This window comes from Rhagoletis pomonella, unplaced genomic scaffold (genome assembly GCF_013731165.1).
Source record: "Rhagoletis pomonella isolate Grant_MI unplaced genomic scaffold, Rhpom_1.0 Rhpom_scaffold_00002, whole genome shotgun sequence".
Lineage (NCBI taxonomy): Eukaryota > Metazoa > Arthropoda > Insecta > Diptera > Tephritidae > Rhagoletis > Rhagoletis pomonella.
This window is the reverse complement of record NW_023458556.1, coordinates 109,404,066-109,422,036: the sequence shown is the minus strand read 5'-3', so window position 1 is coordinate 109,422,036 and position 17,971 is coordinate 109,404,066. Positions and strand designations below refer to the sequence as shown.

The following is a 17,971-nucleotide window of genomic DNA, read 5'->3' as shown; positions in this document are numbered from 1 at the left end:
ACTTCCATATGAATCGCCTTTGTTGCGAAACAAATAAAGACCGCAACATAACTTTTTGTGACACGCATCTCCCTCTGCTTGTACGTTGTTGTTACTGGACCGCAAAAATCTACGCCCGCCGTTGAAAAGGGTCTAGCGGCGACCACTCGTTCCTTCAGCAAATCACCCATGACTTGACGCGCTAATCTTGGCCGACAGCAAAAACAGCGCACACATTGTGTCGTTACAGATCGCACAACTCTCCTAGCGTGAACAATCCAAAATCTTTGTAACAAGATGGCCATTAGAGTCTGAGTGTCCACGTGCATGTTGCTTATGTGAACGAAACGTACGTAAATACGCACAAGCCCACTATTACCTGGTAGCAATATCTGATGTTTTGCGTCATACGGCAATTCCGAATTTTTCAATCGGCCTCCAACGCGCAAAATGTCCACGCTATAGCTGCTGTCAATGAAGACACCCAACGAATTTGCTGCTGTCTTCTTTAACTCACGAAATTCGTTGCGAAAAAATGCTGTTGAAGGCAGTGAAGGAAGATTACCTTGCTTGCCATTTACACGTCGCGCTATGCATAAAATATATGCTGTGAGCTTTCGAGCTCGCGCAAAGTCACTTTGTGCCTCTAGCCAATTTGCGAAGTAGTTTGTTTTCTCTTCTGCAATGAGCGTGGTAGTATTTTTACGCCTCTCCTTCTCTACTTCAGTACCTCTGTTGCGTTTTTTGTTAGGCGGCCACACGTAACTTGATTTCATCAAAAAGGGAAGTCCCGTGAACCAAAATGAATGAATCAAATTATCAGCATACGCAAGTTCTTTGAGCGGCGGCAACATTGCTTCGGCGCCCAACAATACGTCAACACGTGCTGGTATATTAAAACTCGTTTCGGCCATTTCAATATTACTTAGAATTCTCCATTTAGAGACATCGATGTATCGGTTTGGTTTTCGCCCAGTTATTTTTGGTAAAATATGAAAATTTAGTGACGTTTCATAACCATTTAGACGCGATTTGATTGTGGCTTGCACCCGCTTGGATGCAGTTGTTGGCATGCCGTCTATACTGCTCACCTCTAAAGCACTTGACACCCTTGCAAGCCTTAGCATTTGAGCTAAATAATCACACATTAGATGTACTTGTGAGACCGAATCCAATATGGCCCGCGCCTGATGATAATTACCACCAGCATCCTTCAGTAAAATCACTGCCGTTTTTAATAAAACCTCTTTTGCCGTGGAAGTTTTCCAACTTGTGCACAATGTACTACTTTCGCTTGCGCCCGTATGTGCTGTTCTTTTGCGTTCGCCCCGCTGCTACCAGTGGCCACGTCTACTTGCCTATGCAGTATCGTAATTGAAAAAGCATTTTTGCACATTCGATAGTTTGACAGGGTAACGACGATATGTCTGGCTGTAGCTAAACGTGTGGAGATGCTTGCTGTTATGTTTTAGTTTCCAGCAGGCTTGAGCTCGAATGCCGTCAGAGGCAACAAGTAAAATCGTTATAAGCGGGAAACAGAAACTAGACTCAGTAGCCGACAGTCGGGAGCCAGTTGCTATACGTAATTTGAATTTTAGTATATGGTTGCCCATCATCTATCCGTGGCCATACATAATATGACCATAATTATGAGATATGCAATCCTGTGTTTGTACCAAGTAACCAAGATTGATACATAAGTAGGTTGGTTTATCAATCTTGTCAAACGACTATCAGCAGTTCAGCACAAAAACCAACAAATGCAATAACTATTTCAAGGAACAAGTAACAGTGTGGCCACTTGTTTGGCATATTTAAATAAAGTTGCTCTGAAACCCAACGTAAGCTCAATGGCATCTAAATAACAATCCAAAATTAAACTTAAGTGCCGTTTAAATATTCATCTGAAATAGGCCCTAAGTTAATTCAAAAAACCTATGTAATTTCGAAGATTCCTCTAGTAATACGCGGTAACACTATGAAAAACACTCGGAAAATTTTATTGATGGAACTTTTAATTATTTTTCGTAGCTTCTTACCAGACAACAGCATGAGTTTACTCACTTCCATCTAAATAGTATGAACTCATTGCTGTGAACTGTATACGGGTAGTGAGAAACACCGTACAAACAGTGAGATTCATAGTTAGTTTTGAAATCAATGTTTAGCTGCAGTGTACTCATTTGATTTCAAATATGGCATCGATATACTCTTTCCAAATCAAGTCAAGCGAGTGAAAAACGCTGTTATGAAAAGTAAGTCGAGCAATCGAATGACACTCATTGACTTCAAACAATTAGTAGAGAATACGACAATTTTGAAAAAAAAAAATGGATATTGATGAAGTATTTTTTTAAATATATTAGTTTTACTAAATTATTTAATTATCCTCCTGACGTACATTTATATAAATAGTCTACAAAAGAAGTGCACTGTTACCTCAGAAGACATTGGCTTTATAAGAGACTTGAAAAATAAGTTGCTTTATTATTTAAAAACAGTTGCTGTTGAAAACTTAACAGATTTGCACACAATTGCGTTTTTTTTATACCCGACAGCAAAAGAGCTCAAGAACTTTACCGAATCGAAGCAAAGGTACACAAAAGAGAAATGTTTACAAATTATGAGAACGTTAACTGAGAATTCTGACAGTACAACGGAACCACAAATTGCGGACACACCTTTGTTACCTTCAGACAACTTTGAGCTGTTTTCAGGTCTTCTTAAACAACCTACATTTGTGAGCAGAACTGATAAAGCTACTGCAGAGCTGCGGCGATATGAAAATATTGAGGTATATTTTCATACGGACTTCGATATAATTAATTGGTGGGAGGTACACAAATGCGAAATGCCGCTGCTGCATAAACTCAGTCGTAGAGTAATAGCCAGTCCTTCAACTAGCGCATAGTCAGAAAAAGTTTTTTCTTCTGCTGGAAATGTTATTTCTGACACAAGATGCCACCTTTTGTCAAATGATGATGCCCTTAATCAGTTGATATTTTTTCATTATAATATGCAGTTAGAAAACCAATAAAATTAACAAATATTGTCTTTACAAATTGTTTTTCTTTGATACTTTCATTACAGCAGTTATGGCATGCACTTGTTTTTCCAATCAAGCACTTGTTATTTGAATCGAGCACTTAATAGTGTGAATTACTCACTCAATTGGCAATGTTTTTTCAATGCTATCGCACGTTATGTCATGATAAAAATATAGTAAGGTAGAACCGCTGAGAGTAACTTTTAAAATTCTTGACGTTTCCAAACAAATTAATTTTTAAATTTACTCACAAACTCACACACACATTTTCATTTCCAATCTCAAGCAACAACAATTTCGAACAATTTCAATTTTTTATTTTCACTTTTATATGATTTTAAAATGTTGGCAAACTTCAAAAAAAAATCATGGCCGACAAATTGAGAGAACGGTTCTACCTTGCTATGTTTTTATCATGCGTTATGTTTGGAAAAGAATGAGTGCGAGTGTGTGCAGATGTGAAACGAAAGCGAGTGACTTAAAATGTATTTTGAGTGTATCCATGCAGCTCTCTGCTTCTTACCTAAAACCTAAACGTTTTTCAAAAGTATTCTTAATCGTTTGAGGCATATGATCGTTTTTTAGAAAAAACGTATGTACATACCAACGTTCTTCGTTACTATTGTAACTATTAATACAAATAAATTCTAATTGTTGCAAATTTGTAGACACCTATAAACTGCTCGTTCTCAGCGCCTCCGTCATACTATCGTATTTGTGCAGTTAGGGCTACCAACAATTTCGCATACATGGAATTAAAACTGAAATATTTTTTGCATAGATAAAGAGAACACATCCGAACTAGTCCAAAACAGTTGGGCTGACTTCTAAAACGTCAATTGCTTTGCTTCTGTACAAAGTATAATGTTCCATACCGCCGAACTACAAAATGTTGACGGTGTATACTTTTCCAAGACGCATCCGAAAAGTTATCGAAAAGCATCGCTAGAGTAATCAGCGCATCAGAAACAACGTTGATGCTTCGTTTGTTTTTGGTTACCATTGCTATATTAGCAAATATCGCCGCAAAAATGCTTTTTTCATTTTCGATACCGTGCGCATGCGTTTAGAATGATACGTAAGTTGGCAAATCGTCGAACGTCTAGACTTCTTAGAGGCAGATATACTGGCTTTAACAAAGTGTCGAATGCCACACTTTTTCCTAATGACAACAACATTTTTTACAACAGTTTTTTGCTCTCTTGAAAGGTACCCATATTCACATTCGATACTTTGACATGACATCGACGATATGCAATGTATGAATATGGTTACAATGTTTCGTGACTCTGCATATACAAACAGTTTAAATACCGGAGTAAAACAGTATCGAAACATTGTATTTAAATACAACAGTATTGAATTGTGTCGGTACGTTTTGGAAGTCAGCCTTGTTTTCATTTGCACAAAAGCGTACATTTGACATATCGAGGGCTTATATTCAATACCCTCTATCTGCAAAAACTCAATTTTTCAGGAGAGCAAAAACACTGTTTTGACAGCTATTATTAAAAGTGTTAATAATAAGTATTAAAACTAGGTTTTTACTTTTAATTCATTTTATTTTAGTTTAAAGAACAGATAGAGGTTATTGCAATTGGAATAACCTCTATATACCTATTATTATTATTGCAATTCGAATAACCTCGAATATACCTATTTATATAAAAAAATTGCTGATTGGGGGTTTTGCAGAGCAATGAAAATGTCAGTTCTTTAGATTTAAATACTATGTTAAACTAAGTTTTTAACACAGAAATCATTGGTGTGCAAACTCGTTCCCTTCTATTCCGACGTACCCAGGTAACCACATAATTTCAATGGCGTTTTTGTGTCGAAAGAGTATTTTACGTGATTTCGAAATCGTTCGCACTGTTAAAAAGGCTTCGATGGCTGATTTACTGTCCGTACATATGAGGAAATTTCCTTAGTTTTTAGAGGCGAAACGTACAGCTTCTAGCAATGTAGCTGTTTCGGCTGTAAATGCCGAGCAGTACGCGGGAAAAGCTCTGATGAGAATTGTAACACCTAGCCATTTTGTTACCGCAAAAAAAACAGCTGGTATCATATCTGGAATAGTCTGTGAAAATAAGCTCCCAGGTCATTTATGAGTATGGAACTGTTGAAAGCAGGATTCGACATGAGAGATATATTTTATTGGCGAGGTGGGAAATTCACGGATGCTTGTTGTTGTTGTTGTTGTTGTAGCGGCTACAACAACCCCGCCCAGATCGGTTGGTATCTCAGTCGTTGTCGTCAAGTTCCACTAACGGCAACCCTAGGAAGCGTGCAGCTTCTGTGGGATTTGTCCACAGGGACAAGGCCGTTAGGGTTGTCGGGTTTTCCGGGCATGCGAAGAGATGTTTCGAGTCATGTGGGGTCTCTCCGCATGCCGGACACTCATTCGGCACATCCTCATTCAACCTACTCAAGTAGGAGTTCAACCTGCTGCAGTAGCCGGAGCGAAGTTGTGCGAGTGTAGTGCGTGTCTCCCGAGGCAGATGAAGCTCCGTCTCGTCTATGTCCGGGGGTGGTATGCCTAGAACGGCATTCACAGGTCTAGAGTCTACATAACTCGAGACTGAGTCCCTGTGAATGCCGTTCAGGGCCTGTCTGTAAGCTGTCGGGTCCAGAGGTTGCTTAATGAACCTCTGGACTTCGTCCGTCAGTTCATATAGATGCCTCCTGACGTGCCTAGGCGAGGGCTCCTCTGCAAGCAGCTGTCTGCTTGGGTGGCCACTTCTGTGGCTCCCGATCAGGAACTGCTTCTTCTCCTCTGCTGCATGGTAAGGTGTTTCTAGCAATTTAAGATGTTTTTTTTGCGCAGTGTCCGTAAATTACGAGTCTAAGTCAACTTTTCCTAAAATAAGAGCCATAATTACATTTACGAGTGTAGTTATATGAACTAAAGAATACTTAGAACCAATTGATTAGATCGCTTAGTATGTTAGAAACAATTGTTTTTACTTGCGTCAAGGCCTTCGTTTTAGAAAAAATTAAAATATCATCAGCGTAAGCAAGATGATCTACGTGCGTGTTAGCCAATATAGCCAAAGGCTATATTGAATAAAATAACCGAAAGTGGTGATACCTGTGGGACACCATTAAAGAGAGGAGCAGTTTTTGAATAAGTTATTGGCCCGAACAGCGAACTTTCGGTTGTAAAGAAAAGACTTGATAACATTGTACATCCTCTCACCAATTTTCCAGGGCTTTAGTTATAGCAGAATAACATGGGAACCTATTCTGTCGTAAGCCTTCTCAAAATCTAGAGTTAGAAGTGATGGAAGATTTCTTGACGCAGGATCCGTAGAGGAAAAGTGATAAAAAATTAACAGAGAGTCCATATCACTTAAGCTTTTCTAGAATGCGAATTGGCGCGGATTCGTTAAGTAATTTTGTTCTTCAAATTTTGAGTTAAGTATGCAGAAATTATCGCTACGTCTTCTTCTATGTCGTGTAAAAATGCTATATCGATTACCAGTATCTCACTAGAACAAAATATGTATTAATTTTTAGTATCGGAGTATATGTAAATTCAAAACTTTAAAGCCGTTTTTCTCGAGTTTGGATTTTTTGAGTTATGACATTATTGAAGTAAATGAGCGGACATATACATATATATGTACGCTACCGGCCAAACCCGATCTTAGGACAAACTATTTTTGTAACTCTCATCAGTCCAACACAAGCTATGCAGTCCACAAGATTGTTGTATCCAATTTTGTTTCGGTTGGATAGATATATCGCATTAGGTAGAACTAGTTTAGCCTGGGGCAGTGGCGTAGCCAGGATTTGGCTTTGGGGGGGATGAAAAAAAATTTCCATCGATAACTTAAATTTGTGACACACAATGGCTAGAGGCGTCGCCTGAGTGCATTCTTTCTTATTTATGTATGTGCCAGTTTTACCGTTATATATTTTCTATCTATTCGTTTATTCCATGGGGTATTCATGCTTTATTTAAATTTAAAAAATTATATACCGTATATACCGTCGTATACCGTTTTAAAAATCTGAAAATTCACTGCGGGAAATTTTTTTATTCTCTTTTTGTCTTTGCCTTCTCGTTTTTGCCTTTATAATTTTTGAAAAAAGGTTTTGAACGAACCATTATATCACATTCCTAGGCAAGTTTTGAAAGAATATTTTCGATACTAAATTTTATTAAAACAAAATGTTGAAATCAGCTTCATATAGAAACAGTGTCATCGTTAATTAAGAAAGAGATGTTCTTAAATATCATAACTTTACGACACTCACATATTGACTAGATTTGACTATTTATTTTATTATATTTCAATTTGAATTATTTGTTTATACAAATATATATATAAATATTCCTTAACAAACACTAAATGAAAATAAGTTTTATCTTTGAACAACATTAAAAAAAATCGACAAACTTTCGTAGTTCGCTTTCTAAATTCAATCTTCCTTTTATTTTCTTTTATAAGAGTTTCAATAGTTTTATTACTACGCCATTGTTTTACAGGTAATAAATTGTAAGCCACATTTAGTAGAAGTTCAGTCTTATGTAGAATAGAAGTGTCAAAAGATAAATATAGCTCATACACAGGCTTTACTGATACACTTTGTAAGTCGTTAATATGTTGTTGATACATATTGAATTAGTATTGAAGATAAATTATCAGACGAACATGTTGGAGAATCCAACCTCTAACTATTATATATCGCTATCAAAATCGAACGGAAATTTCCGAATCGAGGTAAAAAAATTTAATAATGTAGTTCATAAGATTCAATAATTAAAGGTTTGCTCACTAGTAACATTACAATTTTGAAACTACCTTCCAAAAGGTTGCATACACACACCCCCACAAAGCGCCTTGCTAAGGGAGCTGATTTTGTCAGGAGGGAGCGTTTGCTGAGCAAACCTTTTATTATTGAATCATGGTTCATGAAATAAAAAACGCTGTACGACTTCTAATTTCACGAGAGGCAAAGTGATTCAAGAAAACTCTTTAAGATTAATTAATACCATGTTCTGACCGACATCGAAAACATGTTTTCGTTGCAAAAACTGGGTTTCGACCTAAAACTTGTGTTATCGTCCATGTAAAATCTGTCAAACGAAAACCAGTTTTCGCTGAAAACTACTTGAAAACTCACGTTCTACTGATTATCGGTGTCTTCACTAGTTTTTTTCGATTATTTATCGAAGTGGAAATCATATTTTATCATCTTTAATACGCAATTTCGGATTTATTGTTAATTGGCTAGCCTAAGTAAAATAAGAATGAAAGTAAGAGGTTGTAAACGAAAAGAAAATGAAGGAAAAGTATTTTGGTTTTGTTTTTGTGTAGAAAACTGTAATCAAAATATGTAAGAGATGTCAACGAAAACACTAATAGCCGGTGTGAACAGCCTTCAGCCCACAATCCCAAAACCCGTTTTCAAAGTGTTTTCGTTGTCGGTCAGAACATGGTATAACATATCAATGGCTGAGTGGAAGATCGACCTATCTCAGAAAACTTTTCAAGAACGCCCTACTTCAGAATTGGATTGAAAAACGCCCTATTTCAGAATTTTATTGAAAAACACCCTATCTTGGAATTTGGTTGAATAACACCCTATCTCAGAATTCGTTTCAAAAACGTCCTATCTCAAACGAAAATACATTGAAAATAAGCTGAGATAGGGCGTTTTTGAATCGGCAGCTGAGACACATTCCCACGATAGCCGGTTCTACGTGCCAGAATGACTCGGGTTTTACCCGACCAAGGGCTGTTGTTTCGGCGACCTAACCCCGATTAGATCGGCGATACCCTTCAATCATTTTTCGTCCATGGAGCAACTCCTTGTAGCCGGATTGCTCCGCATCCTCCTTCTCCGGGCGGGCGTTGAGCCCATCCCCGGACCAGAAACATATCTCTGCTGTGTTTGCCATACTTCACCTGCCACCTGACCCCAGCGAAGCATCAGCACGGATTCCGTAAAGTGCACAGTACAACAACAGCACTTACCGCCATAAACACCCAAATAACTCGTGGCCTAAATCGAAACCGCCCCTGTGAGACAACGGTCCTAGTAGCGTTGGACTTGTCAAAGGCGTTTGACACCGTCTGCCACGCTACTAGAAGACATTGAGGCCTCCTCACTCCCATAGGGACTGAAGCGATGGTCGGCGAATTATATGAGTGGTCGACAGTCGTCAGTAATCTTCAGAGATCAAACCTCGAAACCAAGAAGAATTAAACAAGGGGTTCCACAAGGTGGTGTTCCCTCCCCCTAATTATTTAACTTCTACATCTCGGAAGTTTCCCCACCCACCTGAGGGAGTTTCCCTGATCTCATACGCTGACGATTGCTCGATTTTGGCGTCCGGGAATGGAATTGATGACCTCTGCTCAAAAGTAAACGACTATCTCTCCAGCCTTTCTCGCTTCTTCACTGCAAGGAGCCTAACACTCTCCCCAACGAAATCAACGGCGACCCTCTTCACCACCTGGACGAAGGAGGTCAGGCTATAATTAGGTATATATGTACGTCGATGGCACACCAATACCGACTGTAAACAACCCGAAAATTTTAGGGGTCACCTTCGATAGCCTGCTCTCCTACTCCACGCACACAACCGCAGTTGTCAATAAAGTACAGAGCCGTAACAAGGTCCTCAAATCGCACGCTGGCAGCACTTGGGCCAAAGACAAGAAACGTTGCTGGCTACATACACGGCAATTGGCCGGCTGCGCCAGTTTCAACGCCGGTGACTAGTTGGACGCAGTGGACGAAGCTACAGACTTGTCAGAACGCTGCACTCCGGACAGCGACTGGGTGCCTTCTGATGACGCCTGAGCACCACCTACACAGCGAGGCCCAAGTGCTCCCCGTAACGGAACACAACAAAATGCTTTGTAAGCAATTTCTGGTGGGGTGTCACAGAAGTGAACACCCAAACAGATCTTTGCTTCAGGAGGAGCCTCCGCCCAGGCACGTCAGGGGGCACCTGTTCGTATACAAGGACGCAGTCCAACAATACGTAGACCAACCACTGGACCCGACGACATACAGACGAGCCATCAACGACATCCATAGAGAGTCAGTTACCACCTACCTCGACTCTCGACCTATGAATGCCGTAATAGGAGCCGAATCACCACCTGTAGAAGAGACGGAGCTGCAATTGCCAAGAGAGACCCGCGTTACCCTGGCTCAATTACGGTCTGGGTACTGTAGCCGCCTCAACAGCTACCTGTCCAGACTCGACCCCAATATCCCCAATGAGTGCCCGGCATGTGGAGGATCCCCCCACGACACCAACCACCTTTTTACATGCCAGCTCAATCCGATTCAGCTAACACCCCTCTCCCTCTGGTCCGAACCCATTGAAACAGCTCGTTTCCTGGGCCTCCCGTTAGTTGAGCTTGACGAAAATGATTGAACGTAGACCCGAAAAAAGCGGGGCTTAGTAGTACCGCTACAACAACAACAACAAGAGCGACTTTGGCGACTTTCGCAGCAAACTAATTTTGTTTGGTCAAACTGCAGCAAATTCGGTGTTGTCATATACAAAAATTTTTGACAATTGTTGCTATACACAAAAATTGTCGTGATACCGAAAGCCAGAGAACTGAATTTATGCTGTAGGAGCTTCAAAGATTAGGGCACAGTTAATTGCCTATACGATATCATAAAAAATATATTAATTGTGCGCGTTATGTACATCTGAAATTCTCATTTCGTGTTGGCAATAGCCATGAAAACCGTAATGAACGTGCAACCCTGTGCCAAACTCGACATAACCACCTCCGAGCAAACTAAGCAGCCGCCATTTAATTTGGTAAACAAAAGTTTGTCTGCATAACACCGACCTTAGAGGATCTTTGTCACAGCGACCATTTCCCGATAATCACCACAATCAATTTGACACACAACACCGAAAAACACCACACCGAAAAGAAATTTCTACTCAACTTCGCTGATTGGGCAAAATTCACTCAATCCGTCGAAGAGGAACTTTCGGAGAGACCGATTTATGTAAACATTAATCAAGAAGCAAATTATACCACACTGTCTCGTCCTCGAGATCAATAGCTTGTAGTAATGCCAGTTGCCATATCTAGTCACAACATTTCACAATTCTAAAAGAATTTTGTAGAATTTCACGAAATGTGGCAGCCCTTGGCTTGGTCTGGCATCTTAGCATTCGTTTCTTCATTACGTTTTGTTGTGCTGATCTAGTCCACAATATAACCAGTAAACAACCTAGGGTGAATTTGGCGACTGCCTTCCTCGGGGATTAATATGCCAGGGATGAAATAATTGGTACACACGCTTTCTAAGCACGCAGGGCTGCTTTTGAGAAACAAAAAATAATTAACGCCAGTTTCAACGCCGGTGACTAGTTGGACGCAGTGGACGAAGCTACAGACTTGTCAGAACGCCGCACTCCGGACAGCGACTGGGTGCCTTCTGATGACGCCTGAGCACCACCTACACAGCGAGGCCCAAGTGCTCCCCGTAAGGGACAACAACAAAATGCTTTGTAAGCAATTTCTGGTGGGGTGCCACAGAAGTAAACACCCAAACAGATCTCTGCTACAGGAGGAGCCTCCGCCCAGGCACGTCAGGGGGCACCTATTCGTATACAAGGACGCAGTCCAGCAATACGTAGACCAACCACTGGACCCGACGGCAACAGACGAGCTATTAGCGACATCCATACAGAGTTAGTCACCACCTACCTTGACTCTCGACCTATGAATGCCGTAATCGGAGCCCAATCACCACCCATAGAAGAGACGGAGCTTCAATTGCCAAGAGAGACCCGCGTTACCCTGGCTCAATTACGGTCTGGATACTGTAGCCGCCTCAACAGCTACCTGTCCAGACTCGACCCCAATATCCCCAATGAGTGCCCGGCATGTGGAGAATCCCCTCACGACACCAACCACCTCTTCACATGCCAGCTCAATCCGACTCAACTGACACCCCTCTCCCTATGGTCCGACCCCATTGAAACAGCTCGTTTCCTGGGCCTCCCGTTAGTTGAGCTTGACGACAATGATTGAATGTTGACCCGAAATAGGCGGGGCTTAGTAGTGCCGCTACAACAACAACATAGGGCGTTCTTCAACCAAATTTTGAGATAGTTCGTTTTTCAATCAAATTCTGAAGAAGGGCGTTCTTGAAAGGTTTTCTGAGATAGAGCGTTGTTGAAAAATTTTCGGAGATAGGGCGTTTTCGAACTGGCTGCCGAGATAGGTCGATCTTCCACTCAGCCATCGATATACTATTACTAGTATGTATGCAAAAAATTATTATTTTCCCTTTGCCTTTATGAAGCCTGCAGGCTTGCAAAGATAATTCTATAAAAATTACGATTGCGAAACGAAAAAGAGCTCTAATAATGAATTGCTGAAATTTTGTTTTGCAAAAAATACGGCAAGACAACACTTTTAAACAAACACTTTTAACAAAAATAACATTACTGGCTTATATTAATAGGAAAAAAGGAATTAAGTTGATGTTTTGTTACGATAGGAAAATTAGTATCTGATTTGAGTAATTTCGGCAATCTTTGAGGGCTTGTTACTTGGAGAATAAATAATAAAATTTCATAAAATTTTAGAATTAAGCTAAAAATAATATCAGTTTATAGATTTAATTAAAATATTAAGGAAAATATAAAATTTTCAAAATAAACTTTATCGTACGAAATCGGCATTTCGTTACATAGTATAACTACGAACATTTAATTGTGTAAAAATATGTATGAAAAAATAATCAAAACATATTTTTCCTCTCAATAGTTTCCAACATTCAACGAAAATGGTATCTGGTCGTCCACTTTTATATCTGTCATTACCGGGAGTAGTATTCATTCTCGGTGTTTTTTGGTACCGGCGTCGCAACAAAAATCGCGTAATTGGAGATACAACGGCGGGTGAGGAAGAAAAGTTGAATAAACAGCAATCATATGAATCATCAACACATCAAGCAGAAGTAACTAATATGCGGAGCATATCAAATCCCTTACCAAGTGACTCGGTAAACATAAATATTAAGAATTCAGACGAAGAGAGTCCAACCGTCAGACTTTTCGGCAAATCAGCTCCAATAAAAATTGTTCAGAATTCCAGAGGCTCTCCAGTCAAACAACAACAGGTAGACTCTGAGGTTTTAAAAAGTAAAATACAGGACGCGGAAAATAAGGTGCTTCGATCGATTGATGAAGATTTTGAAAACTTGTCGTCGCCAATCGATTTGCCAGACTCCGTTGATAATCGTATTGCATTTTATTCCCGAAACGTGAATTGCAAAAAAGACGCCCCTGTTGTAATAAGGGCAACTCGCACACCAAAAATATCACCAGAAAATTCTTTTCTTGAGAGTAAATATACTAAAGAGTGTGAAGAAAATAACAATTTAGAACCAATGGGATGTGTTAAAAAGGAAACTAAGGATGTAAACGATCAAGAAGAGTCAAACTTATCGTCGTCGCTGAAACAAAAAGAAAATGAAAAACATTCAATTAATCAACAAATCAGTAGCAAAGAGGCAACTACTGACGTTGCAACACAAGAATTGAGTGCAACTGACAATGGGAAGCGTAACGTTGATGCTGCTAGTCCTTCATTGAGTTTATGCAGTTTACAATCTGGTGACTCGGGAAAAGGCTCAAGCCTGCCACGTTCTGAAGCAAATCGTCTCAAAACTACCTACGAGTTTTTCTTCCCAAATAGTTTTGTTGGTCATTTATACGGCAGGAAACATTCATTTATTAACCAAATCAAAGCTAAAACCTCAGCAAATGTAGTTATACGTAAAACAAATTATGCAGGTAAATTCGTTTGCATATGCGCCATTGAGGGCTCCGAGAGTGAAATTAAATCTGCTTTGGCAATGATAAGGCAACGTCTACCCGCAAAACGCTATCCTAATTTTACAATGCAAAGGATACATTTTGCACCTCCTCAAACTGTAGTTCCTTTATCTACCGAAAGTTTGCTTAATCTACAGGCAAGTAATTTTTCTTTTTTAATTCACATATTCATCGGAGATTTTCTAATTTTTCAATGCAGCTTAACCTTATCGAAGGCATTAATAATGATATAATTGTTACTGCTGTCGTAAATGGCGCACATATGTTCGTTCAACATCCTTTACATCCTTCCCATCCTTCACTAGCTGTTATTCAAAAGTGTTTGTACGACAGCTACTCCACAAGTGAAGCACCTTTGCTGCCTGGAATCGAAATTAATGCTGTTTGCGTAATTCCAGTAAATGGGATATGGTATAGAGTTCAAATAGTTGAGCAAGATAGTGAAGATGAGCAGCGCTGTGTAGTTAAATTTTTAGACTTTGGAGGCTATATGAATGTTCATTTCAATGAATTACGGCAAATTCGATCAGATTTCATGACTGTGCCATTCCAAGCAACAGAATGTGTTTTGTCAAATGTGGAACCGATTGGTATGTATTAAAATGATATAGTAAGTTCATTGTACATTAATTGCGCAATATATTTTCCATCCAACTAGATTCTATCTGGTCACCAGAAGCGGCAGATATTTTATGCCAGCTAACCAAAGGAATTGTTTTACAAGCGCAGGTAGCGGGATATAATAGTCATAATATACCAGAAATTTACTTGTTCGCTTGCTTGGGTCCAAATGTGAGTATTATTTTTGAAATACATACACTTGTGATCAGCTAATTATGCCAGCACCATCTTGACAAATTTTGGCTATTTTTCTTTTGTTTATTTAATGTTTATTATTTTTTCATAGAAGTCTAGCTCATTATATAACAAACACCATATAAATCCACATTTCAAACTTTGTGCAAGATTTCAGCTAAATTTTAAACTTTTTATTCAGATTTTTCGGCCACTGTGGTGTAGTGGTAAACAGTGCGCGCTTCCACTCCGCAGCACCTGGGTTCAAACCCTGGTCACAGCAACATGGCAAAAAAATATAGAAACAAGGTTTTTTCTTAACAGCGGTCGTCCCTCGGCAGGCAATAGCAAACCTCCAAGTGTATTTCTGCCATGAAAAACAGCTTGTCATAAAAATACAATCCAATACAATACAAAACCGTTCGGAGTCGGCGTAAAACTGTAGGTCCCTCCGCTTTGTGTGACAACATCAAGGCGCACGCCACAAATCGGAGGAGAAGCTCGGCCAAACACTAACATATGTGTAAGCGCCAATCTATTGTTATTATTATTATTCGGATTTTTTAATGAGCAAGTTTTACGTTGGCAAAGAATCGCGCTGATTTGTAATCATTTTTTTCTGACTACATTACGCATTTTTTCCATACCAAATATTTATATTCGACGAAATATAATGAAACTGCAGATTTTTATAATTTTGGCACAAAGTTTGAAATGTGGATTTATTTATATGGTGTTTGTTATATAATGAGTTAGACTTTTACCAAAAAAATAATAAACATTAAATATACAAAAAAAAAAAAAAATAAAAAATTATCAAAATGTTGCTGGCTTAATTAGCTGTATGTATTACTGTAGCTGTAGCTGTAGTGTATGTACATAATTTTTAACTTGTATACTACTTTATTATAGATGTTTTGAAAATGTAAAGTTATTTGCAGAAGTTTATTTGTAGTGGATCGTTTTAGATTATGATCTTAAGGTCTACGGTTTCGTTTAAATCAGTGACATAACAGTTATAAGTTTTAACAGAGAAACGTTGTTCCAAACAGTTATTAGATGCTAAATATTTTTTATTGCGCCGATAAGACTTACAACCCAACGTTTGCCCGATAACTGTTATGCAGGACAAATATGTTTTCCGTCGCCAATAAGAGTTATTTCCCAACATTTATTTTTTAAGTTGCTTGATAACAGTTATGTCTCAACCTTTATATTTACGTTGCTTGATAACAGTTATTACCCAACATTTATTTTTACGTTATCTGATAACAGTTATTTGACTTCTCCTCTTTCATCATCTTTATCTTCTTCTCCATCTCCGTTTTCGTCAATATACTTATCTTACAACGTGTTTCAGACAACGTAAAAAGTAAACGTTGGATAATTACTGTTATCAAGCCACCACAGACTTATAAATCTAAGAAAAATCATAATCGTAAAAAATACGCGTATGATTTTTTGAAGCAAAGTTGGCAATTGCTTCGGAATGAACATTTCAAAAAAGTAAACTCCGATGTTGTCTGCGGTTTTCTGTATACTGAGATTAATCGCTATACATAATATAAAGAACGATACTGGTTGTTGTTGTTGTAGCGGCTACTAAGCCCCGTTCGGGGCGGTTCATCCATCAACGTTGTCGTCAATTTCAGCTAGGGGGAGGCCCAGGAAGTGTGCTACTTCCACAGGGGCTGTCCATAGGGACAGGGGCGTTAGCTGAGTGGGGTTCTCAGGGCATGTGAAGAGGTGCCGGGAGTCATGTGGCGACTCTCCACATGCCGGGAATTGGTTGGGCACATCTTCGTTAATTCTGCTCAAGTAGCTGTTAAGCCTGCTGCAATAGCCATAGCGAAGTTGGGCTATCTCCCGAGGCAGACAAAGTCCCGTCCACGTCCGGTGGTTGTGTGCCTAGAACGGCATTCACGGGGCGGGAGTCTACATAACTTGAGACTGATTCCCTGTGAATGCCGTTCAGGGCCTGTCGGTAGGTTGACGGGTCCAGAGGTTGTTTGATATACCTCTGGACTTCGTCTGTCAGTTCGTAAAGATGCCTCCCGTCGTGCCGTGGCGAGGGCTCTTCCGCGAGCAGTTGCCCGCTGGGATGGCCAGCAAGGAACTGCTTGCAGAGCATTATGTTATGCTCCTTTACTGGGAGCATCTGGGCCTCGTCATGAAGGTGGTGTTGAGGCGTCATCAGGAGGCATGCTGTCGCAGTTCGTAAAGCCGTGTTTTGGCAGGTCTGTAGATTCATCCACTGCGTCCTGCTAGTCCCCGGCGACCACACGGGCGCTGCGTAGTTTAGAACCGGCCGGCCAATTGCCTTGTATGTTGCCAACAACGTTTCTTTATCTTTGACCCAAGTGCTGCCGGCCAGCGACTTGAGGACATTGGTGCGGCTCTGTCCTTTGTTGACAATTGCGGTTGTATGCGCCGAGAAGGAGATACTAGTCGCCGCGGCTACTAGATCAGGAACTAAACACCAGTCGCTATACATAACTGGGCCAGTATGTCAGGCAATCTGTCCGGAAAGAAAAGAGGATATAATTTTCTTAAGCAGTTTGTAGGGTTCTTTTGTCTGCTTTAGCATTTACTTTCATCAAGTAAAAAAAGTATGTTAATTCGGAACAAGGTTAAATCTGACTGGTTTAAACTTAGTTTAAATGCTCTAGCTATCTGGTTTAAGCTAAGATTAGCCAATAAAATGTCAGCCAGCTGTTAAACATGAACGCAGTTTACGTAATCTCAAGTTCAAACTAGTACTGAAAAACTTGTCCAGTTTTTGATTAGCCTTATGCAGTGTTTATTTATTTTCGAACATTGGTTTTTCGTAGAGTGCACATTTACGAGAGCTACAAATCTTATGATTTTGATAAATAGTTGCGTTTTAGACGTTTATTCAGCTATGTTTGCACGAAAAAGAAGGAAACTTAACAAAAAAGCTACTAAAAAGGGATATCATAATTTAAACAAAAAATTCTATTTAAATAATAATACATATACAGGGTGTCCCAGAAGTAACGTGCCAAACTTTAGGGGAAGGTAGGTGGGGGGGTGAGCTCCTTGATAAACAAAAAATTTTCAGGTAAAAGTGTCACTGTTTTTGAAATATTTACATTTTTTCGAATTAAAAAAAAAATCGTGCCTTTTCATGTGTTTTCTTTAACTGCAACTACAAACCGGGCAATACTTAGTAAATTTTTTATGTAAAATACTTCCAGATAGTTGCCTCTCCATACTCCAATGCAATGTAGTTAAAATATATTAAGGAACCATCATAAAATTAGGACTTTTTCTGGATTTTT

The 17,971-nt window shown here is 39.5% G+C and overlaps 1 protein-coding gene across 1 annotated transcript in view; it reads left to right on the top strand.

The window, feature by feature from the left end:
- LOC118734315 (A-kinase anchor protein 1, mitochondrial) overlaps nucleotides 1–17,971 on the top strand; it is a 132,243-nt gene that overhangs the window by 83,012 nt on the left and 31,260 nt on the right. Inside the window, exons 2-4 of the mRNA XM_036464037.1 lie at nucleotides 12,802–14,011; nucleotides 14,074–14,464; nucleotides 14,533–14,666. Coding sequence (XP_036319930.1) covers nucleotides 12,821–14,011; nucleotides 14,074–14,464; nucleotides 14,533–14,666 — 1,716 coding nt within the window. The 5' untranslated portion in view covers nucleotides 12,802–12,820. The remainder of the gene's footprint in view (nucleotides 1–12,801; nucleotides 14,012–14,073; nucleotides 14,465–14,532; nucleotides 14,667–17,971) is intronic.